The following is a 24,553-nucleotide window of genomic DNA, read 5'->3' as shown; positions in this document are numbered from 1 at the left end:
TTTTGACATGTTAATTTTGGAAAAATATTTGCTTCTTTTTATGGTCTTGTCTTTAAGAACATGCACACTTGCAGAAGAGATTGCTAATATGCAATCTGCTCTGTTTCCTCAGGTTTTTGCATTATGAACTGAACTTTACATTAATGTTTGATAAATAAGATGAAAGTGGATTATGTGTAGAACAGCTGACTAATGACTAATCGTGATTTATCGATTGCTGAAGTAATTGTCAACTAATTTAGTGATGAATTCAATTTTATTCGATTAACAGTCGGAATATTTGATAGAATAATCAATTATTAAAATAATTGTTAGTTGCAGCCCTAATGTGAATGATTGAATTAAATACTTTTTACAGAGACGCCATGTGCTGTGAACTGGCTCTGTGTGGATAAAGTTGACTACATTCTGGGAGACTCCTCAGTTAGAAACAAACGTGTTGGTTCAACAAAGATTACTTGAAATGTACTTTTGCCGGAGGTCTGAATAGTTTTTGGTTTGACTGTATATAAAATGAACTAAAGTTCCTGGTTAAGATTCTAAGCAAAAGGATTGAATAGTTTTGGAATGCACCGTAGAGACAAGAAGTATTGCTTATTTTATTACTCAGTACTCAATATGAGAAGTATCTTTATGAAATGAATATTTTGTCGAGTTTTTATAATTTAGGTCAATTTATTACACTATATGGACATTTTAAAAAGCTTTTTTTTAGAACAGATGTGTAATAATGTGAATAACAAGGCCAGTTGTCTGCAGTCCATCTTACAGTATTTAATCATCAGAACAAGCAGGTTTCACTGTTTCATGAAGACCTCCACTCATAAAAACAATTCAATAAACACCATCATTCTGTACACTTTGTTCACTCATTCAAGTCTCCGGTTTCCACCCAGTTTATTGGTTTCCATAAAAACTGCTCATTTATGCATTATTTTTCGATCAAGCACACATTCATTCGTACATGCACTCACTGCCACCTTTCTAATTACATTTGGCTTTCTTAAACCATCACTTTAGCTATACTTATCCATATAAAGGATAGCACATTACAGTTTATTAATTATGAATCAAAAAGATCTCATTTATTTATTTATATTTTTTAACTAAGCAGACTAAACCAGAGTCACGCAGTAACTCAAAGCTTAGTTAAGGTTTTTCTTCCAATAAAGCCACTTTGACACATCATAAACGTTTATTCTACAAATAAAGAACTATAAATTCAAACCCTTCTGACCTGTAGTATTTTGAATTTTAGAATGATTTCAATAAATGGCGATGGAGACAAATGTAACTGCAGAGGTTGGGACACAATTGATTTTAGCCGTCATATCCTCAACCAAACCGGAGTGGAGGGGCGTGGCTCTGGTTTAGTTGGCTCCTTTCTCTAAACTCATGAGCTCCGTCTGTCAAGCCTTGATCATCAGTAACCAACAGGTAAAAAAAAAAAAAAAAACAATTAAAAAAGGTGAATGTAAATGAGACAAGTTCCCAAAACAAACAAGTCCAGTTTGCTAAACCCCCCAATGATCTTAACTCATCGACCAATCAGAGAGCTTGACTTTCAATACTGACTCAATGAGGAACAATGAGATTCAAGAAGGCTCATAATGCTAATAGATTATTGCTTGCTGTATAAAAATGTATTTGTATTTCTATAATCATTTCATTCATTTGTTTCTGAGGGTAAACATTAAAATCACAATACTGTCATCTGAATAAACAACAACAAATAACCCTAATACAAACAAGAAATGGCAGTCCCTCTAACACTAGTCTGTTGCTATGTAAAAACACAAAACAAAAAAAAGGTTCATGTCTTGACTGTAACGGGTAATACACTGTAAATAATCTGTCTCAAGTAAAAGCCAGGCAGTGCTGTCTCCCTGTGCATTGGCTGATTCAGTAAAATGACACTAAAACGTGACGCTTTCAGGATGGAATGAGGTGTGGGAAAAATGATCCACTTGGAACAAACTGATTTCACTGTGGAGATGCACCGAGAAATCTGCCTGCGAATGGAAATGAATGGAACTGAATGGAACTGAATGGAATTGGCTGATTTTCAGCTGGTCAAGTGACCAGTTGATCGACTGGTTGCAAACTCAAAACTCCAGGTTTTATATAGACAATTGGTGAATGGATCTTCTAAAGTCTACCAGGTTGTCATTAACAACTTCCACAGCCTTTGGTGTGGAAGTTGTTAATGAGAAAAGATGACTAAGTTTCAGTCCTTGTGAAATGTTTTAAAGTTAATTCAGGAAACTGCTTTTAATTACAGGAAACCGCAACTTTGAGGTTTTGATTATGCCACTCTGTCACCTGTTTCACCTGTTGGTACGTGTTTATTTGTTTTATACCAAGTTTTTCAGGTACACAAATGTGCAATTTGACTCAGGAAGTCAAGTCACTCCTGACTTTGGGATGTTTTGTCAAACTGGTAAAAAAACAACAACATATGGTTTATGCAAGATACTAGATTTCTCAGGAAATTTTAGAGTTAATTCCAACCATGCTGATACGAAAGTAAAACCCTGTTTTACAACTTCTGGTCTCCCACACATAGCATGACGTTGCATTTGCCACTTGTACTACAAGTACTGATCGCCCATGTCAGCAAAGCTAGATAAATATAGCTCTTAAAGAGGAATTGAAAAAGTCTACAATCAGTAGAAAGTCAGATATAGGAAATTAACCACAAATTTCTGATCGGTGCATCTCTACTGGAAAAATGTTTTTTTTTTTTGTTTTGTTTTTTTCAGGCTTGTGTGTCACTGATGTATTAGTAAAACAATCCTGTTTCTTTAAAATCTCAGATGGGTGAAATGATTGTGCATGGCTAAATCATGTTTTCATTCAATGCAAAAGGAGCTCAAAGTTGAGAAAACGTGTTTTACCAAGCATCAAACAGCACCTGCTTGGTAAGAAACAATAGCACAAAGCATTTTGACTTACTTTTTTTTTTTTTTTTTTTAGAAAATGGGGTTAACACCTTTTTCACCAAGTGAAAAACAGGATAAATATAACTGTGACACTATGTGTGTGTGTATGTTAATATTAATGTGCTACTTGGTTTAACCAGGGCAAGAGGAACAATGTTTACTCCTCCAACAAACAAAACCCCAGAAATAAGATGGATTCCTATGTGCAAACACAATAACTTGGGTAAGAATCTTAAAAAGTCAGATGTCTTCTTTCACTGGAATGATTTGGACATCTGAAAGCAGCCGCAGCACAACCACTGCACCCCTAAAAGGGTTAGTATCAAATCCACCTGCATGTCATCACCGTGTCCTTATCTTGGTCTAGCTCATTATTGCGTGAATGTCTCCCATCGACATAGCAACAGACAAAACAATAATAATGTAAACAAAACATCAAACATTAATGGATCATCTGAAGTTAATACACAGTCAGAATGGTAAGGTTTTACACATTAAAACATATCTGCTGTGAGTTGTGTGTGGCTGTGTTCCGTGTATCAGCTTGTTTTGTGTAATGTGGTTGCAGAGGAACTTCAGCTCCACTCCGGCTGCTCGTCCCCTTTCCTGCAGCACTGCAGTCAGATTTAAGGGGATAGTTCAGCAATTTCTAAGACAGGAAAGAATTGAATCTTTTATTTGCAATAAATAACTCGTCTTAATTTAGTACAAAACCAGATCAGTTGATATTGGGAGCCTACAGTTAGTACGAGATGGGTTAAGACCTAAATGATTTATTTTATGAGCTTTTATGCCAGTCATTTTTGATTTGGATGGTTGCTCACATAAAGCCAAGTGATTATTTACACACAAAAAGGAAGGTAGGAGGAAGTGTGCCACCAATGATCTTCCTGTGGAAACACAAACCGTAACCTGCGGAAATATGTGCCTCACGTTTAAATAAACATAATTTTATTGATTTTTAAGATGAATTACTTTTACATTAAGCACGGAATGTTTTCCATTTTCTTGTGGTTTCTGTTTGTGCATAAATAAATACTCAATGCAAACAACATATAAAGGCTCATAAAATGAACTTGTTTTAACTTGTTTTCAGCCTCCAGGATCAACTTCCTAATTCATACTAAACAAAGACTGTGAGAAAACTGATGTAGTGGATGTAAGATATTACCAGACTATAGTGTTTTAACAGAATTGGAATTCTCAACTATCCCTTTAACCGTCTGCTGCCATCTGTACTTCTCTTCTCCCTTTGAGCAGGGTGGGGAGGGGAGGAAGAAAGAGGCAAGAGAAGAGGAAGGGAATCTTTGGCATTGAGGAGAGGAGACAGTTTAACTCTGAGACTTGTCCTCCAGCAGATAGTGGGTCTTTCTGTGAAGCTGTGGGAGGGGTAGGGAGGGGCAAGTTAGTGAGGGAGGGGAGCCAGCACCTTTGTCTGACATGTGACTAAAGCGATGGAAGCAGGGTCAAAACAAAACAAACAAACAAAAAAAAAGATAAGAATGAGCTGAGTGAATAACTAATGACTAAATCTCCCATAAAGCCACAAAATGACCCACTATCCACTATCCACCCTGCTGCCACAAGGCTCTGTGTGTGTGTGTGCGTGGGTGTGTGTGTGTGTGTGACTATGAGCGTGCGTGTGTGTATACAGTCACTGTGATCCAGTAAAGACTTGTTCATTAGTCCAATCTTAAAAAGGGGAGGAGCTCAACAAGTTCTCCTCCTCTTCTCCCTTCATTCCCAATCGAAACCTCTAGCCAGATGAACCAGAAAGAGATGAAAAGCAAGAAAGGAAGAGGAGGAGCAGGAGGAGTGCTGACTACTGATCTCCCTTCCTGGTGAAGCGTGCCGTTTGGAGAGTTTGGCCAAGTCCGGTCAGAACCATGCATAGACAAAGAGTTCAGGGTGTGTTCGTTTTTTAACATTACAGTCTGTCTGTGTGTCTGCCTGTCTCTGGCTTCTACAGGTGGAGAGGCGCCATGTCCGGGTCATGTGACCTCTCGCTGCTGTCCCATTGGTAGAGTGGCCTAGTGGGCGTGGCCTAGTGGGTCTCTTTGAGGGCTTTGAGGAGAGGGGGGTTCTGGGTAATGATATGATCCTAGAGAGAGGACGACAACAACAACATCAACAAAAAAAACCCAACTAAACAAACCAAAAAAAAAACAAACAACAACAACAAGAAACAACAACAAGAACAACGTCTGGTTGGTTGCTAGGTGGGTGGAGCGTGCAGCAAGACAGAGAGAGTGTGGAGGTGCGCCGAGACATGGGACAAGACCAGAGCATCTAAAGCAACAGCAACACACAGCTAACACACCATTTATGGTTTTATTCTTTCTGTAAAATTCAATAAGTGATTTTCTCATCACAGAGCAGCTGAATTTGATTAGATTACACTCCGGTGGACTCTATTCAGTCATTAGTAGTCATCAGGGAACCTCTGAAGGCCTTTGGTTTCACTTAGAGAAAAGGGGGCTGAATACCTTTTGCACTAGGGCAATAATTCCTCAAATGATTCGAATAATTTGATTAAAATTCCTTGAGGAAAATTATCTGGCTTGAAGCTTAGTTAAATTATTTTTTACCATTTAGCACACCGTATTATAGCCAAGTGATTATTTGACTTGCGCAATGTTCTCACTTCTGCCAATAAATTGTTGATGAATGCAAAGTGCTAGCAGCAGAACATCCAATTTTCAAGTTCGATTTGGGGTATCTGGGGAGATTTTATTGAATCCTCAAAATGACTGGCATCATGGAATATGACAGCCTCTTAATTTTTACAAGTAGCGCAAAAAAACTGAACACAGCAGGCGGCTGTGCTGTAGCTGATGCCTAGCGTAAATGTAGCTTTACGGGAAAACCAGAAAATAAATTTCCTACTATCCCAGTCTCACTAAATGTGTTTGGGAGCGCACAGTGACGGTACTTAGCTGGTAGATGCTTCTGAGTGTAACGTAGGAGCCAAATGCAAAAGGACACAAAAGCCATAAATGTCTGGGCAAAGTGAGTGTTCATCTACTAACTTGACTGAAGATGAATACATAAACTAAAAACTGGAGTATAGACATTTTTATAAGTGTCTGTGAGACTGCTGCTTTTCTATTAAATCCAATATGAGTTCAGATTATTGAACAACAAGCAATACTGGCAGATTGCTGACCTCCCAAAGCTAAGAAAATTTGGTTCTGATTTATTGGTGCACCAACAAATCAGATTAGACAAATCCATCTCATCAGATTGTGAAGTACACTATTATATTTGTTAGCACCCCCAAAAGAAAAAAAAAAATGAAAAAACTACAAATACATTTATTAATTTTGGGTGAGGTATTGTCTTCTAAAACATGTTTAAAATATATGTACTATATACTGCTTACTGTGGTCCAAGTCAGTGGAGGATGTTAACTTGTAACTTTGTTCTGGTGGTTCAGTTTCTTTTCAAACAGAGAAAACTCCTAACGAACCAAAACCTGTTACTACACACCAGGTGAAGATGTTGAGTCAGATGAGTGTGTGGGTGGGAGAACCAAATATAAATACAGTGCGAAGATGATGTGTTCAGAGTGTGGATAAAATGCAGAACATTTTGTCATATTAGTTTGTCAGGACTATTTCTTTTCAAATTATCTGAACAGGAACTGAACAAATTTGAAAATACATCTTCAAAGTTGGATGGAGCTTTGTGAGTTACAAAAAAGAAGCATCTTTATTATTTTTTAGTCTGTTTATGCTACCAAGGAACAGGAATAATGTTTATGCTATTATAAGGCAGTGTCATTATAGGGGTGTTATTGAACAGGGTGGAGCACCTTTATATGAAGTGTGGGCGAATGACAGGAGGAGAGCTCCACCTAATCAATTTTCTTTATTTCATTTTTTTCACATTCAGTCACTAGTGGCCATTATAAGACAGTAATTCCATAAGAGATGAGAAGGAAAGAGGAGTGAAACATGGGGTAAAGGTCGCACAGTGGTTTTTTTCAGGGTATTTGCAAATCAGCAAGTTTAATTGATATCATTTCCAGGCATTTTTAATGCCCCCTTGAGTGACATTTAAAACCAAAAAAAGTAAATAAAATAAAAACAAAGGGAATGGCTGGTGGATTCTGCTTTATTACAATCGAGCCCAGCAACAACAGTGACATTTCTGGGGTTTGTTTGTGGCTCTTGGCAGCAGCTTTGTGTTTCTTACACTGCATATGTAAGAAACTCATATGTAGCTGAAAAGTTTTTATTATATGGGTTTGCAGCAGAAGTGAGCCAGTGTCGAAAAAAAAACTTTGTTCAGCCAACTGGCAATAACTTTGCACTTACCCACGATAGACAAAAAAATGGTAGCCAGCTAGCTATCAAGCATAAATTAGCAGCTAGTTAGCGGTAGCCTGAACCGCCTCGTGTCAAAGAATCCAACATAAGATGTTTGCATGTGACTGAATCTGTTGCATGACAGAAAAGTCTTGCCACCAAAACTAAAAAATAAAAAATTGATATGCGAGATTAAACAGTCCTGCCACAACAAAATTTAAGACCTCTGACTAATACATTTAAGGCTAACTTACATTTGTTAAAGTTTTTAAGATACATTAAGATCGTAGTTTTTAATTTACATAATTTGTATATGTATGACTTCAATGCATGTGTCGTTTGATGATTGGACATGACACAAATCAGTTTGTGATTGGGGACAATAAAGTTACCATTGAAGTGGGAAAATGAACCAGAGTTTGTAGTAAACACATTGAACAACTCGGGTGCGAAAGCACTAAGATTAGATTATTCAGCAACTAACACCCACCCAGTTGGGTCTGGGGAGAAACAAAGAATGAAGCCGTCGTAAAACCTCATGCCAACTGTTGTGTATGGTGAGGGATCTGTGAGGCTTGTCAACATGGGATTTTCATTTTGCTCCCAACAGAATGAATTAAAGATCAAGTCCTCTGGATTAATCAATATGAGAAAAGATTCATTTATTTTTCTACAAATTCCACAGAGGGTGCCAGCAAATTTACATTTGCCAGTCCCCGTGTTTAGCTTTTTTTATTTTCTTTTTACTGTATTGTGATGTTTCTGTTGCGCTGTAGAAACTCTTACATTTATGGTGGATCATACTGAAGGAAACCATGCAGAGAGGAAAAAAGAGGTGCATACACTGGTGCATGCAAATTAACACACATCTACATGCAAATACACAGCATACAAACACACACAGACACCACCCAGAGGTGGTGCATGATGGGGAGGTTATCAAAGAGGCCCAAGGAGTGTGAAGGTGAAAGGTGAAACCAGCCCGGGGTCAAAAAGACTGACAGAGAGGGACAGCATCTCCACACCTGGCTCTGGGTGTGTGTGTGTGGGTATGTGTGTGTGTGTTGGTGTGCCGGCGTGTGTCTGTGTGTTTGTGTTACACAGAATAGATTCCGACTGAACGTTAGTCTGCTCATCATAGCGCACACTGCCGGTGGAATCCACGCTACAGGTGGGGTCGTGTGTGCGCATACTCACACTGCGTGCTTGGGTCTGTGTCTGTCGTCAATTTGACGTAGTTGCTAGGAAACAGGCCTTCCCTCCCGTTCAGTTCTCCTTTCCACCAATCACAGTCGTCCTTGTTGAGCACGTTGATCACCTGGCCCTTTAGGAAGGCTAGCTCGTCGTCGTTCTGGGCCACGTAGTCATACATGCCGATCACCTGACACAGAGCTTCATAAAAACAGAAAAGACGGACCAGACATCAACATTTTCAATTTGACACAAAATCTCAAACCAAAAATGACTTAAAAAACAAACATTTCTCTTCTTTTATCTGCCCAGATTCACCTTTATTTTAATTGACCTCTACCCTAGCCCAGGTATCTTTGTACCTTCCACAGTGACTACAGGGTTTTTTCAGGTTTCACCAACTCAAATGTAAGAATTTTCAAGACCTTTTTAATACCATTACTAATAAAATTTAAGACCTGTATTGTGATAAAAATGTACAAATGAGAAATTTAGAAATTTTCCCTTAACCATGATGATAGACATAAAAAAATCTAGCTAACTAGCAAGGGCACATTAGCAGCTAGTGAGAGGTCGCCTCAACCACTTATGAGAAGTGAGGTCCACAAAGACAGATGTAAATGTGTGACGTGCATACCTGTGCTGGCAGGAGCCAGTTTAGGAGGGGTGGGCTCTGTGGGAGTGGTCTTGCTGGTGCTGGGACTCAGAAGCTTCACATAATTGGCTGGAAACCAACCAATCTGCCGCTTTTTCCCCCGAGCCTTCGTCATGAGAAACAGAGAACGACAGCAGACATCAGCTCAACACCAACACTGAGCTGTTACTTCTGAACATCCTTCAGAGCAGTGGTCCCCAACCACCGGGCCGTGGCCCGGTACCAGTATGAATATGAGGCTTTTTAAAATTGTGTGGACATTTTTAGTAATTTTGGTAAAAAATTATAAAGGAACTGGCCAATGTTTGTAAATACAGATAAGAACAAATGCAGGTTTTTAACAATTTTTATTTCTTTTCCTGCAATATTTGCACTGAAATTCCACAAGGAATGACACAAATATCTGTTTTATCTTTATTTTAAATCTTAAAAATTTAAATAAAATGCTGGTTCTTTAAAAATTAGAAGAAATGTCCTAAGGTAGATATCTGCCTAAAAAGTTGCTTTTTCTCAAAAGCTCATGTGGCCTTATTTTAATGAATTTAAGATATTTTATGGCCTTAATTTTAGATAAATGAAACAGAGACTTTTAAGGATGTGCGGGCATCCTGTTTACAGCTCCAATAAACATGTTTATGTTATCTTTGTTAATGCAACCTGATGGACATTTGTCCAGGTTGGACAGTGCTGGTGTACCTGCAGCTCCCCCTCCCACCAGCCCCCAGGATTCTTCTTCCTGATGAGGATGAGCTGTCCCGGTGCTAATGTCAGCTGCTCTGCGCCCGTTGCAGTGTAAGCAGCGATCACCTGAGCGATCTCTAAAAGAGGGAAAAGGAAGGAAGGAAGATGATGTTTTTCTTTTACCTTTAAGAATATTAAAGTTTGACTAAAAGCAGAAATCAGCATTTTGCAAACGCTCTAATTTAAATGACTAAAAGATGTGAAACAAGTTATAATATTAAGTGGACACCAGCCGAACAAATGATACACATAGATTGGATTAGATTTAGTAATCTAAGACAAGTCTGTTTTATTAGAACAAAGAGTCCAGTTATGAATAAAAAAATAAATCTCACCTGGTTTCTTCCCCAGACTTCCTGTCTTCCCTGCTGGTCCCAGGGACTGAAAAAGGGAAATTAATTAAAAATAATAAATAAATCAAATAAAATCCTGCAAATATTCCCAAATTATAATTTTAGCCCAGACTAAATCTGAAACAAAGGTTTCAACCTCTGGCACTGAGTCACGTGGTTTGACGTAGTTGGACGGAAAGACTCCAGTCTTTCCCCCCACCATGCCCGTCCACCAATCCCCTTCTTTCCTGGTCACCACGACGATGTCTCCTTGCTGGAAACTAAGGTCCCCCTGTTCATTGCTCTCATAGGTGTACATGGCCACATATTCTGGAGAAAAGCATGAGGAAAAAGTCACCACTCTCTCTAGAGAAAGTCAGGAAACGATAAACGCTCTTTATAGAGTTACCTTCTCCAGATTCGGAAGGTTTTGCCGGAGAGGATGAAGGTCGTTTCCCATTGGGTGGACTCTCCGATATTCCAGCTTCACTAGGGGACATGAGGGCAAACAAAACGAAATGATTCAAAATATTTAGGTGTAAATATTTAAAAGTTAAATAATTTCTATATAAGGAATGGCATGTTGTCATCTTGACAGGCTGATTTCCAAAGATCCAGCACAGTTTTCCATATTTCGGCAAACACTTCCAGATCTGACAAAAACAAAATGCAGCCGGATGCAGTCTGGTTAAGGTGGTGTTCACCAAACATCTTCTGTCTTTAACAATTTTTTAAAACTAAAAAAATCTGAAGGCCCTCTGTCATTCTGAGCACTTACAATTCACACTCCTGACCACTTGGTGCAGAAGAGCAAAGTAATCTTCACTTGGAGAAATGTTCCCTGATTTCAAAACACTGGCTGAAGTGCCTCTTGTAAATCCAGTCTCCATTGTTGCAGCAGAGTGCAGATGCAGCGTTCAGATCGACATCAACTTGAGATGTTTGATTAACCACAAATTGCCACACAATTCACGTCCATGCAGAAGTTGTGAGACTGTGTTCAGACCACAGCAGGTTGTTCATGATTTAAGTATCATTTAATTTGATTTTTTTTATGTCTAGTTCCCGGGGCCACCTGTATTAATTTTCTTCATGTGTGATGGCATAATGTGGTAAAACAGATTATGATGGGATTTATACAAAAAAGAAAAAAAAGAAGAAGAAAAAAAGGTCAAGTATAACCTCTGAGCACAACATGAATTTAAGATAAAAATTCCCCTTTTTTGGACATCACTGACTTGGATCAAACATTATTTCATTGTCATCGATATGTTGCCATTCTGAGAGGACTGTGGTGTGACAGGCTCTTTTAAACTTACTTAGTGTTTTTGCTGCGGACTGCAGCAGCAGCAGCAGCAGCAGCAGCAGCAGCAGCAGCAGAGGGAATCGTCATGTTGGCTGAGATGAGCTTGACGTAACTTTTGGGGAACCAGCCTCTTTGTCCGTTCTGAAGCTCACCTAACCACCACATGTCCTGCTGCTCCAGCACTGTTATGATCTGCATCAGAAACAACGTTACCGCTTTCAGACCAACTACTTCATCCACGAGTCCACAGTTCATTGCATTTCATTTTTTATTTCATTCACTCAATAAATATGAGTACTTCTTGGAACAAATAAAAGAAATCATTTATGATTTTCACATTTCTTTTAAATGCAGAATTAGCTCGCTGTCAAGGTTGTTCCATAAACTGAGACCTTTAACTGAAATGCATCTTTCTGTCATCGTCTGTCTGAATCTAAATGTTTGGAAAATCTTAGTTCCTTTTAAGTGGTATTTGCTGTTTCTTTTCATAAATCTGTTCAAAATATTGTTTGATAAAACATTATTATGTGCTTTGTACATACATTTTAAACTTTTGTACTCTCTATTCATTCAATTTTAATAATTTTAAATGTATAAACATTGGGTTTGCTTGATATCTGTGTCCACTTCCACTCTGTTCTGTAAAAGAAAAATCTCATCTATTTATGTTTTCCAGATACTGCTCCACATTTCCACATAATACGTCATACATGGAAGAATCAGTGAATTATGCAGAGGATAGAAGGCCTTTTTGTTTACTAATTCATTTACCTTAGTTATAACAGGAATCTTTTTAGATATTTTAACTTTTATATAATTTGTATAAGATTTTTATGACAAATGTTCATCATTGAGGACCCCCAACACTTAATATCGTTTGTTCTTTGTATCTCAACTACTTCAATATGTAATTGTGCATCAACATTTTTATAGCAATAAAATATGATAAACTTAGTGTTACTGGTCGTAATCTGATAATCTTGTACTGTCAAACTATTTTTTAATTTTTCCGAATTAATTTCCAATTGGGATCCTCAGATCAGGCTTTTTGCTGCCAATTCCGATATTGATCATCCATGAGGGCCGATCACCGATACTGACCATCCAGATTGGCTGTTAATTTTTCACTTTGGGTATAAATGCTACTACGTAATCTGACAAACTGGAAAAATGAAAACTACCTAATTTAGACAGAAAACATGCAAAATACTTGCAAAGACAATGCAGCAAGTATTGCTGCAAGTATTCAGTCAAAATGACAACTGGAAAACCTGCAATCAGTGAAACAATATAACACTAAGGCTCTCCGTGGCCTAAAACTATACATTAAGTCAAATAACTCTTACAACACTGCCTGTATCAAACAATGTCAAATACAAAAGTAAACATTCACTTCAAGTTAAACGCAGGTTGCATTAAAGTAAACAATCTTGTTGCTAAGTCGAAACTGCCTGTTAGCAACGCCAGCTGTATGGTGCTGGTTCAGATTGGTTGTTTCTGGACGAGCGGTGTAATTCTGCAGAACTCAGGGAGTTTTCATCATGTTAGGACAGCGAACGTATTAGAACATAGGTAAAAACATTTTTTGTTAATTTACATGCTGCAGCTTTCAGGAGACATTCAATGTCATCTCAGTAGCGCAGCGGCGGTTCAGCAGTGAGATGGGAACCCTGCGTTTTCCACTCTTGGTTATCTAACCCGATGACTTAAATTATTTTTCAGGTTATTTGCTTAGCTTTCTGACCGTCATGCTCAACTGGATGAGAATGGAGCGCTGATTTACCTGCTGTCTGATCACCCCAGTGACTTTTTTCTGCAGTGTGATTCAATGTAGCCATAGTCTGTCAGGTGCTTGTTTTTTTAAATGTCATATTAGATTCATTGTGTTGATGCATTTTGATGTGCTTCACCCTGAAGATATTTTTTTCACCGCAAGACACAAACTCCACTCCATCACTCTCTGAGCACTAAAGTCCCATATGACATTCTTAGGATTTGCTGCCGTGTGAAGGAAAGGGGGAGATACGCTGCACACTGGCTTCTGAGGGTTGTAAAGTACGAGATGTAGGTGATCGATTTTTGTGATTGGCAATAAGAGAGAGTTATTGGCGATCACCGATCATACTCATTTTCACGGTAATTGGCTGATTATGATCGGTGGCCGATCGATCGGGACATCATCATCATCATCATCACTAATGAATAGAATAAGATTATAATCCACAAATAAGATACACGTAAGAAATTTAGAAAACATACTAATATTGTTAACATACATAAGAAAAAGCAGAGGTCCAATGATTAATTCTTGTGGTTCTCCTCAACTGATACCTTGTACAGCAGATTTTCTGTTATCTTCTACAAACTGTTTTCTGTCTTTCAGGTATTGTAAACATGGGACTGAACAGCGACCACTAGATGGACTGCTACCTCATTTTTGTTGAAGTTGAGGTGGTTGTCCTTCTTGGCTCTCCAAGGATACAAGGCCTGGGCCTGAAGTCCCTCCACCTTCTCCCCCTAAAAAGAAAACATAACAGAGGTAGGATTGCAGCATATTACAACTATCTGTCTTTGCATAGCGACTGATTCATTTGATCCTTTTTACATACCTGTCCTAGTACAGGAGAAGGTGAGGAGCCTGTCGTCATTGTGGCAGGCGTGAAGGCGGAGCGTTGCCGTAACTGTGCCGATGGAACGCTGAGAGACGGATTCTGATTGGCTGAGGAGGTAGGCCAGGCGTCCCATCCCTCACTGTCCGACTGGCTCGCTGTGCTGGACGGCCAACTGAAACAAAGGAATCGGACGATGAGCCTACAGCGCAAAACTGTCGACACATTTAGGAGTCGGGAGGTAATGTGAGTCTGACTTACGTGGTGCTGAAGTCGGCCCAGTTGCTGTTAGCAGAAGATGTTGAGGTGGAGGTGTGTCCGGAGGCTGAAGGGGGAGTGGCCATTGGCTGCTGGGTCAATGGGGGTGTGGCCGAAGACGAAGGCCGCAAGCTGACTGGTGCTTCGCTTTCAGGTATCCGCTCTGCATAATTAGCTGGGAACCAACCGGTCCTGCCTCTGAGCTCACCCCCCAGCCACCCAGGCTCCCCAGTTTGAGACTCATCCACCTATCAGAACACAGAGGAAATGTTACAAAAAGGTCTACTGACACAGAGGTAGCTCTAAATACTACTGACAACTCTTCAAAGGGACAATGAACAACAAAAACAAAGCTTTGCCAGTGAGACCATCTGTCACAGTGAGCAAAGTTATTAAATACTAGAAAAATGGATGAGAAAAAAAAGTGAGGTGCAGTAATCCATTTGTTGGTTAATATTCCACCAGGTGTTCATTATATTCAGCAACTTCCTTGACCAAATTACAATAAAATAGTTGCAGAGCAACTATTTTATTGTAATTTGCATAATTAGGAGAAAGCTGTGTTTCTAGACGAAACTCTTAGAGTGTTTTCACACCTGACAGTCCGGTGGACTCGGCTGGATTAGGAACCAAAACTGCAACATTTTTTGCATTTTCAGCTGGTGCGGTTCACTTTCACTGAACTGTGTCAAACAATCCAAACTAACTGAGCACCACCTGTGGGGGCGCTGCACCAATAACCTCTGAAGGAAGCCGCAGGAAAACCTCTGAAGAAGACATGAAAGCAACTTCCATCTTTACAAACTAGAAATAAAAATTTTAGCAGTTGCAGATTCTGCATTTTTTCTTTTTAGCATTTGACTCTTGGTTCTATTTACCCAGAATGCCCTGCACTACAGTGAGTTTCCAGCTTAAAAGCAGCTCCCGGTCTGCTTGGCGTTCTCATATACATTTGAACCGCACCAGATTTAACTTTTATCAAACTGAGACAGAGGATTTTAGGGTGGACCAGTTTGCTTTGTTTGGTCCACATCTGAGTTCTATTACACATTCACACCTCCCCAGACAAACCAGACTTTCAAAGCAGACAAACTAGAGTTGGATTAAAGCAGACTAAATGTGGCTGGTGTGAATGCACCCTTAATAACATGTAGGCCTGCAGGCACTCTGGCTTAGCTGTAACTCAGATTCACATTTGAAGAAAAGAAATAATAAAACATCTTAAGTTCAACTTCTCAGAGCAGAATTCCAGTAAGCAGATTTTTTTTCATTTTCCGAACCAGACTTGCATTGTCAACAGATTTAATGACCTGCTTATGAAGTGATCCCACATCTCTGAATGTACCACCAGGTTTTTGCAAATTGCTGCTGGTTAGTCTGAAGAAGCTGAGGGGGAGAGCTGTGAGAAAGGGCTGCTCTGTTAGATTGAAGCTCATAAGCTTGGAAACTGCAGCTTTTCTCAAACATGAATGGAAGTTTAACGTTAACACTCCAGGTTTGATTTTGATTAGAGAATAACATAGCATGATGTAAAGCTCAGAGAAGTAAATTTTATATGATACTGCCCCTTTAAAAGAGACACAACTGTATTTATTAAAACACACACATAACTACAAGTCCTTTTGGTTGTGAAGTGCTCCATATCTAAGGAATGCTCACACAGATTATAAAAATACAAGAGGTCTGGCAGCATTTTGGCTGCCTATGAAAAGTATTCACCCCTTTGGATATATTTCCCCTTTTCTTAGTTTTACAAATCATTTATGGTTCACAAAATTTGGCTCTTGTGACGAAAAAAAAGACAGAATTACCAAAACAATGTCGGTAATTCTTTTGATAAATTTTACCAAAAGCACCGAAGAAAAACAGAAAACCCAAATTCAGTTGATTTTGATTGATTTGTCAAAGAAATCAAATGCTTGAACATTCAATACTTTTCACAGGCAGTGGACATCTATCTGTGATGACTTTGTGAAAAACAAAGTCAATTACATTCATCCACTGGTAAATGGAAAAACATCTAGATGGCATGAGATGAACCAATGGCAGCAAGCGTTTTATTTTGTTTTTGGCTTGTGATTGGTGGAAGCACAAAACACTGCACTGGGCGGGGCCGGGGGGACGAGGGGCAAGGACTTACCCATTCCCCCTTCACCTTCAGTATGCACAGCAGAGGAGAGAGGAAAAAGTTAATACAAGCAACCCGTCTTTCACACACAAGCACACTGCAGGAGGAAGCCCAAGAAACCGAAACAGAACGTGTGTTGAAAGCACTCTTTAAAGCTTCTTACTGAGGTGAATGGGTCAAAGTACGCACCATGATGACATCACCAGGCTGGATGCTGATCTCATCGTGACTACGAGCATCGAACGGATAAAGAGCCCTGTAGTAGACCACCTTCACTGGCTTCTGCTGATTTTGTTGCTCGAAGCCACTGGCAGAAGCTTTCTGGTCAAACAGATTTGGGCCAGGAGCCTTGTCTACTGTAGAGAGATCAGAGAAACAGAAGTATAACAAACTCAGGCTGCTTGTGATAAAAATAATAATAATACACATGATGTACCATGCTGAAGGTGACACTGTCTAAGTCTATGGACGTAGACCAAGCTGGGTGCCACTTTTCAGAACTCAGTACATAAAAGCCCACTTGGCCTTTATCAAAGCTCAACTGGGGAAAGTCGAAGACGACTACTGCTCTTCTGTTTTATGGTCAAATGAAAATAAATGTAATTGTTTCCAGTGTTCTGTTTAGTGCAAAAACACTAAAGTTGATGGGAGTATTTTTCAGCCAATGTGGCAAAAAAATCTAATTAAAGTAGTACAAAGTGTGGAAATAAGACTATATAAAGGTTTTATCATTAGGCAGAGATACTTGGTCTTGAGAAAAACGGTGTAACAGAGTCAGGTTTGTAGGCCTTTTCGCACTCATTCCAACCTTTTCTGATCTTCCCACATCTTCTCCACAGGATTGAGATGTTTTGGTGATGGCCACACCAAAACATTGGCTTTGTGGTCATTAAAGCACCTTGTCTTTGTGCTCAGGGTTATTGTCCATTTGGAAGACCAATCCGTACCAGAGATTTTACTTGATGCTGCCACCCTCATACTTGACAGTTAGGATGGTATGAGCATCCAAATGGAACACTGCTCATTATATGTCTCTTTCCTGAGTGGTACCATGTTTGGACATTCCCATCATGTCTATACTGATGTAGAATAGTTTGAAGAGATAAACACTGCACCTTCACGCATCCATAAATTGTTTCCAAGGGTGAACCAGAATTGCTCAGCTGCACAATTCTCTTCCTGATATCCTGGCTGATTTCTTTTGACTTTCTTATTGTGTCAATCAAGAAATGAGTATGTTTAAGGAGTGACCTTAAAATACATCCATACTGATCCAAAGGGTTCTGTTCCTCATGTCTGTCAAATGACTGCATGACATCCTCTGCGTGTCATGATGTGCTGCAGAAACCCGTTAGACATTCATTTACATCAGGTATGCAGTAGCAAGAAGACACCTAACAAGAATTGCGTTGAATTTAAAATCCAAAACACTTTCGATAGTGATTCAGGGTTGGGAGCCACTGAGATAATCTGTCATAAGCCATGAGATCATCATCTGGACTGTCCTTCATTGTTTGAAGAGACAGTCATCAATCTGTATATGAACTTCTAAATTTGAAGACATTAATAAACACATTTCTGACATTCTCTCTTTAATGTGTGTCTCTTTAATTCTAACAAACCTAAAACTAGAGAACTTGGCCTGATTTAACGTCAGACAGAAATAAAGGTGAATGCGTCTTTTTAGTCGTAAAAAGTCTGGTTTCAATTGGATGAACAGATATTACCACTTTCCACTTGATTCCAACTGCATATTGGATCAAGATCCCAATCAGCAGCAGCTGTAACCCACCTGCTGAAACCCAGGGGTCAGCTGGCTGGCTGAACAGCTTGTTCAGTTTGTCCTGCATGTCCTTCTTTCCTCTGCTCTCCACGTCCTTCTCTTCCACTGAGCCGGCCCCCTTCCTGCCCTCCTCTTCCTCCTCCATCCCTCTCCTCTTCCTCTCCTCTTCCTCCTGAGTGACTCTGTTTAGCCAGGCATGTGACGCAGACACGGAGGTGGGGCTAGGAACTTTAGGGGCAGAGCTTCCCGTTTCTCCCCGCCAGGCCACTCCTTCCTTTGACGATGACCTGGATGTTGGCAAGAATAAGGTGCAAAGAAGGTCGGATTATTTACCAAAAAAACATTACAAACGCCAACATTTCAGTATTTCTTCCCGTCTTACCCGCCCTCCTGCAGCTCGGCAGACTTCCTTTCGATTGCCGTTTGCATGTAAGGTTGGGAGAGTGACTGAGGGCCTCCCTCCAACTCCTTCTGCTTCTGCCTCTGTTGCCGGCTGTGAATCTCCCGCAGTTCCTGCAAAGCATCGTGGCGTACAGGAAAGGAACAGCGATGAGGGCGAAGTGGGGTCAGAGGGTCGGTGGCTACGGGTTACAGTCCACAGCTAAACAACAACACCGGCAGCGGCGGCACATTTCGCATTAGTCGGGTGATCAAGACAAGCTCCGCCCCCTTCCAATAATCGGAGCAGCACAATATTTTGGCGTGTTTCCAATAAAAGGAAACAAGGAACCAATATAAAAAAATTTTTTAAATAAATGTTAAAAACAAAATCACAACCTTTTCATCCATTTCAGTCTTCTAGTAATGTATGTTTTGTTGTCTATACAAAGTGAGGTGGAGCGTTTCCACAGTCTTTCTAAAGAGCTATAATTTTCTTTGTCCAAAATTGTTGAAATTTTAGATTCGTCTTCATTTGATTTATTCCTTGTGATTTGTTTTAGTGGTGAAAAAATATGGCTGGGAGAAGACCTAAAGGCAAAAAATAACATATTGGTATAGGAGTTTCAGACAAACTGTAACTGCAGAAATCTGTTCTTGGTCTTCTTTCTCATGTTTTTTTCAGCTGCTCATTTTAGTGAGAATAAGCATTTCATCAATGCTTATGATAAAATGATCAAATTTGCTAATTTAAAATTAGTTCAACAATTACCATTTTGGTGACTAACATTTTTTGAAGACTAATTTTGTTTACAAGAAACATCATAATCCATTTTTAAATTAGTCATTTAATTTCCTCTTTGGGTCAGTAAAGTGTTTTTGAATTTAAATTGAATGCAATTCTTGTTTCAGTTGTGTGTGGTTTTGAATTCCATTTTGTGTTTATTCTTGGATATTAGAAATAACTTCCAGTTCCAGTGTTAGTGTTTACAAAATCAGTGTTTATTGGTCTTCCAGAGGGCAAACTTGAATTATTATATGAATTATCATATTTTTTGAAAATGGACTCAAAACAACATTATTATTTATTGCAATAATTACTGGGAACATATGTTAGTCAGCAAAATTTGCTTGTTAACTAGAAAAATTTGCAATACAGTGAACTTTAAAACTTTAGAACTTTAAAAAAATACAAATATGAAGTATATTTTCATATGTTGGTTTTACATTTTTAGTGCTTCATATGATCCGCTTTCCTAAATTTGGAATTTCAAAAAAATTGCAAAATGTTTAGATGTCTTTTTACTAGACTGGCAGAGCAGCAACTGGCTGTTGCGACTACCAATCCCAAAGCAGTGTGTGCTGCTGAAGGCGGAGCTTGCACAAAGGACTCTCTTGTGTTGACATACTGGGTTATAAGGAGTGAATGGATAAAAGAAGGCTAACAGAGGGTGGAAAAGGAATGAGTGCGCTGAGATAAACATGGGCAGTTCTGTGTACCCATGACAACCATCTGTGCCGTTAGAAACCACTCTGTCGCTTAAAACAGTGCAATGTGGATGCTGTGTTCTAGCCAGTCGACCAATGTGAGGAGGACACTTCAAGGGACAATCAAACAAATAAGAGGGAAGAGATAGAGAACTTTGAGGAGACAGAAAAGTCCAAACAACCTGGAAAAGGAAGTGAAAGAGACGCTGGAGAACAGACACACACACACACACACACACACACACACACCCACAGACATTCGCTCACATTAAACCTGCTTATTTTAAACCTAACACAACTCTCCCAGCTCCCCGTCAGGTTGAAACAACGATAGTTAAGGCAGGACTACAGTGATGTGAGGTAAAGTAGCCTTGCATATCAAAGAACGCCATAAAAATGTCAACAGTGTTAGATAGAGATGCACCGAGACACAATTGGACAATTTTCAGCTTGGCAGATCAGCGCAGGTTTCAACAACAACAACAATGCTATGGTATGAAAGTTGTCATGAAGCAAATTGTTATAGTTAGCAATTTTCAGTATGAGGTTTTTCAAATGTCTATGTTAGTATGCTGCCTAGTCATTCTGGTTAAGACAGGACACTTTGATAGGTTTTGCTCATTCCACTCTGCTGCTGTTTTTTACTTTTGGAGTGTTCTGCTCCTCTTTAAATCTGTGTGGTCTCATAATTTGAAAGATGGTTTCTTCTACCTCTTCTTGGATTTGGGGCCATAGTTCAGATATTATTCGAGCTTTGGGATGATAATCAGCTGCTTCCAGTTGTAAAAATGTCTTGTTGCCACAGTTATGCATCAAAATAACTGCCTTAAAGTAAAAAATCAAAAGCAAAAATCCTTCCAGATGCACAGCACTCAAAACCAGATGGAATAATAGTTCAAACATGCAATGCCTCAATTTGAAAAATAATAAAACTTATGAACAAAAATTGACAAAAAGAACAAATCAGAACTACAGTAACAGAGCTACTCCAATTCTAAAATAATGTTGGTACAAGAGCAAACTGAGCTGCAGCAAACCTTAGCATGTTGCAGGCTAGGTTCTGTTTCTGCTACTGGCTACCTGATATGGAAAATAAGTGGTGTAGCAATATTAACAGACATTTCTACATCTCAGGCTTAAATTAGAACTTATGTTATCTTGGGGAATCGATACTGAATCAGCAAAAATTTGTATCGGAAGCTGTGTAAAAATGTCTGATCAGTGCATCTCTACTGTTAACTACAAGAACAAAACTAGCTAGCTGGATAAGCAGGTAGCTAAACAACACAATGCGAGGGAAAGAAAGGATTTTAAAAAACAAGTAAAAGCAATAAAGAAGAAGATATAGAAAGAGATCAAAGAGAAGACAGAAAGACAGAAAATAGAAGATTATGAGAAGGAGAGGATGGGTGGTTACATGGACCTTTATAGCGCAGGCTAATCAAGTCAGACAAACTGACGGCTGATAACTCCTGCAGCTGTCCCTGCTCTTTGTGCTGAAACACACACACACACACACCCATGCACACAACAGGCAATACACACAAACACAGAAGATATATCTCTCAGCCTTTCAATAATTTTGTTCATAATTTGGTCATTTAAAGAATAAAAGTGAACCTTTGTCAGTTTGTTACTATCTGAGCTCTTTGTAAACACGCTAGCATTAGCAACCAATAAGTTAAACATACTCCAGTAATATAAAGTGTTTAATATTAGACATATTAAAGGCAAAAAGAGCTTTGAGGGTTTAAATTCCTTCAACCACAATTGATCATATTTGCCTTCTAAGTCCTAATTTATTCCAAATGGCAGCTGCTTTGTAAAGCTATGATGGTGATGATTCACTGTGATGAACAACGCATATTAACAAAAGCTGGTTTAGTCAGTGTTATGCAAACAAGCAAGATGCCGGCACTGTTTAATTTATTTAATTGTTCTGCTACGATGCTGCTCATATTATAAAACTTCTTCTTTTTATGTAAATGGAAGCTTATTTTAAAACAAAGTAAAGATTCCAGGAAAAATATGCTTTCAGTGGTGTGCCTCAAAAATCTAATACATATCCAAGTTTGTTCCTTTTAGCTTTATTTCAAGATTATTTGATGTTGAATTAGCAGTAGTGAGCACTACTAGCTAAAATCATTAGTTGTGCCAATCCTAAAACACTAATCAAACAATAGTTCTGCTAATATTAAAGCATTAACTGATATTTAGTTGTAATTGTAGTTTCAAAAAATTTATTTGCTTTAATGAAAACACACCAATTTTGAAAAACATCACACTAAAAACATTTTTATTTTGATGAAAAATTTTTCATGCTTGGATGAGATGCTTTTTCGGCTGTATCCAACATGACAGGAAGTGGTAGAAGGATGATGGCACGGCATGTTTTTTTAATGACTAACTGTGTGAACACACTTATTCACATGTTTCATATTTAATGAAATTGTGAAACTGTGTTTCTTCGATATTAGTGGACTACTGACAAAGTTTTGCACACATTTATAACAGAAACGCAGCTAGTGCCGTGAACTTAGGTTAATCTCAACCATCAACACACAAAAAGCCTTTCAGGGTTCTGCTTCTTGGTTGTTAAAGTCAAAAGCTGGTTAGTCACCTGGTAAGTGTCCAATTCAAACACAAAGAAACTGACCTTAGCGGTACCTCCAGTTACATAACCACTAAGTACATCCCAACTGCAGTACCACCCCATTCCAGCTGTGGCAGTGTGCTCTACCTGTCTCCCTTTCTCTTGGCGGTGAAGCTGGCGTCGCAGGGCTTCTATCCTGGCACAGTGGTTGGCATAGAACTCACACAGACACTGGCATGGGAGCAAAAGGCCAGTGTGGGAGGTAAATGAAAGGAGTAGAAAATATAGGAGGGATTTAATAAGTGGGTTGAACAAATAATAACAGGGAGAAAACGGATGGGAGGAATGTAGGTTGAGGAAGCAGAAACAAAATAAAAACGAGTACAGCCAGGAGCAAAAATAAAAACAACAACAAACAAACAGGTACAGAAGCAGAGCAGATGTAGAGTCCCAGGAGTTACAGAGGCACAGCAGTGACCAAGGAAGATTTAGGTAGTTATGGCGGTATGGAGGGGAGGTAGAGGGAAGTAAAGTCAAATATTGTTCACACCTCAGTGGTGTTTGTCTCGCTACTGTAAAGAACTACACAACCGAGACTGCTTCGAACTGCCAGGAACTGCTTTATTACTTTCTGTTTTACCTCTACTGACGCTTCTGTTATGGTGGCTTCGCTACATAAATCCTGAGCCACGTTGATTAGATTAGTTGTTAGAAAATTAGTTTATAATTGTCTCTATGGTAGCTGCTCTTCTGCCTTCCTCCAGGTCCTGAGTGTTCCCATCTGCTTCTGGCTATGACACACAACAAGACTGAGTCTGCACCCTCTGACCTCTCCCAGGGACCTAGATAAGATAAGATAAAATAAAATAAAGACTAACTGGCTCTGGAGTATCATGGTGTGTTAGAGCCATTGTAGACAAAAAAGGAGTGAATTTTGTCCAAAAAAATAAAAATCAGAAAGTTTGAGATTAATCTGAGCAAGTTCCTTGAAAGAATTGGGAGATTTCTGAGCACCAAAAGTTGAACATTTGTTAATAAAAAATAAATAAATAAATAAATAAATTTATAATTAATCTCATATTTTTTTTAAGAAATTTGAAATTCAGAAAATATTTGACTTCTGGAAATTTTGACCTAGACATTTCCCCTTGTTTGTAGAACAATTCTGAGATGAATCTCAAAAATATTTGAGTTTTTCAGTGGAAATTTACTCCTTTTTGTGGACTTTCCTTTTTTTTTCTAAATAAGTTTTGAGATTAGTCTAAAATTTTCAAGCAATTTTTTGACTTTTCAAGCTCAGAAATTTTCATTTTCTTTTTACCAGAAGTATACTATTTAAAAAAAAAAAAATCTTTCTACAATGCTCCTAAGTCGTCATACTGAAGAAATCTAATCTTTTGCTGTCTAAATCTTCAGTGCCCATAAACTTCTTCATGAATGATAAATTGACATCCAACAGCATATTATTGTGAAACAGAAGCAAAATGACAGTAAATATGTTGCATACATATGAAGGAAACTTGTTAAGACGCAGAAAAATTCAATTCAAAAATATTTTTCTCGAAGTCTAAATTAAAAGTCATAACTGATATCATCCAAATAGCTTCAATTAGTTATTGTGGATGGTTGTGATGTGGGCTGGAAGGATCTCCAGTTGCATGTTAACACCTCGATATCAGAGATTATATTCAATAGTAACATGCCCTGGATGACATCGTCATTTCTCTTTAAATATACATCTGACTGTATGGTTAGAATGACAAACAGAAAAATATTTCAGGTTTTATTTTAGGTTTTGGGATGACAATCAGAACCCTGTTATAAAACATGAAATTGAAA

General features: G+C 38.7%; 1 protein-coding gene across 5 annotated transcripts in view; it reads right to left on the bottom strand.

Moving 5' to 3' along the window:
• The window catches only part of itsn1 (intersectin 1 (SH3 domain protein)), a 55,728-nt gene that overhangs the window by 12,046 nt on the left and 19,129 nt on the right, over positions 1-24,553 (bottom strand). Inside the window, exons 18-31 of one of the 5 annotated variants that reach the window (XM_044136664.1) lie at positions 22,862-22,945; positions 18,638-18,768; positions 18,265-18,542; positions 16,662-16,828; positions 14,348-14,592; positions 14,087-14,261; positions 13,908-13,994; positions 11,491-11,669; positions 10,581-10,660; positions 10,329-10,501; positions 10,175-10,220; positions 9,795-9,916; positions 9,081-9,204; positions 8,450-8,644 (exon numbers count right to left, since the gene is read on the bottom strand). In XM_044136664.1, coding sequence (XP_043992599.1) covers positions 8,450-8,644; positions 9,081-9,204; positions 9,795-9,916; positions 10,175-10,220; positions 10,329-10,501; positions 10,581-10,660; positions 11,491-11,669; positions 13,908-13,994; positions 14,087-14,261; positions 14,348-14,592; positions 16,662-16,828; positions 18,265-18,542; positions 18,638-18,768; positions 22,862-22,945 — 2,086 coding nt within the window. Of the gene's footprint in view, positions 1-759; positions 5,044-8,449; positions 8,645-9,080; positions 9,205-9,794; positions 9,917-10,174; positions 10,221-10,328; positions 10,502-10,580; positions 10,670-11,490; positions 11,670-13,907; positions 13,995-14,086; positions 14,262-14,347; positions 14,593-16,661; positions 16,829-18,264; positions 18,543-18,637; positions 18,769-22,861; positions 22,946-24,553 lie in introns of those variants that run through there. The other 4 variants (XM_044136662.1, XM_044136663.1, XM_044136660.1 and 1 more) reach the window with 4 other exon arrangements.

The sequence above is a fragment of the Gambusia affinis genome, linkage group LG13 (assembly GCF_019740435.1).
Source record: "Gambusia affinis linkage group LG13, SWU_Gaff_1.0, whole genome shotgun sequence".
In the NCBI taxonomy this organism is placed as follows: Eukaryota; Metazoa; Chordata; class Actinopteri; order Cyprinodontiformes; family Poeciliidae; genus Gambusia; species Gambusia affinis.
The sequence above is the reverse complement of the archived record's forward strand: the minus strand, read 5'-3'. Positions and strand labels throughout refer to the sequence as shown.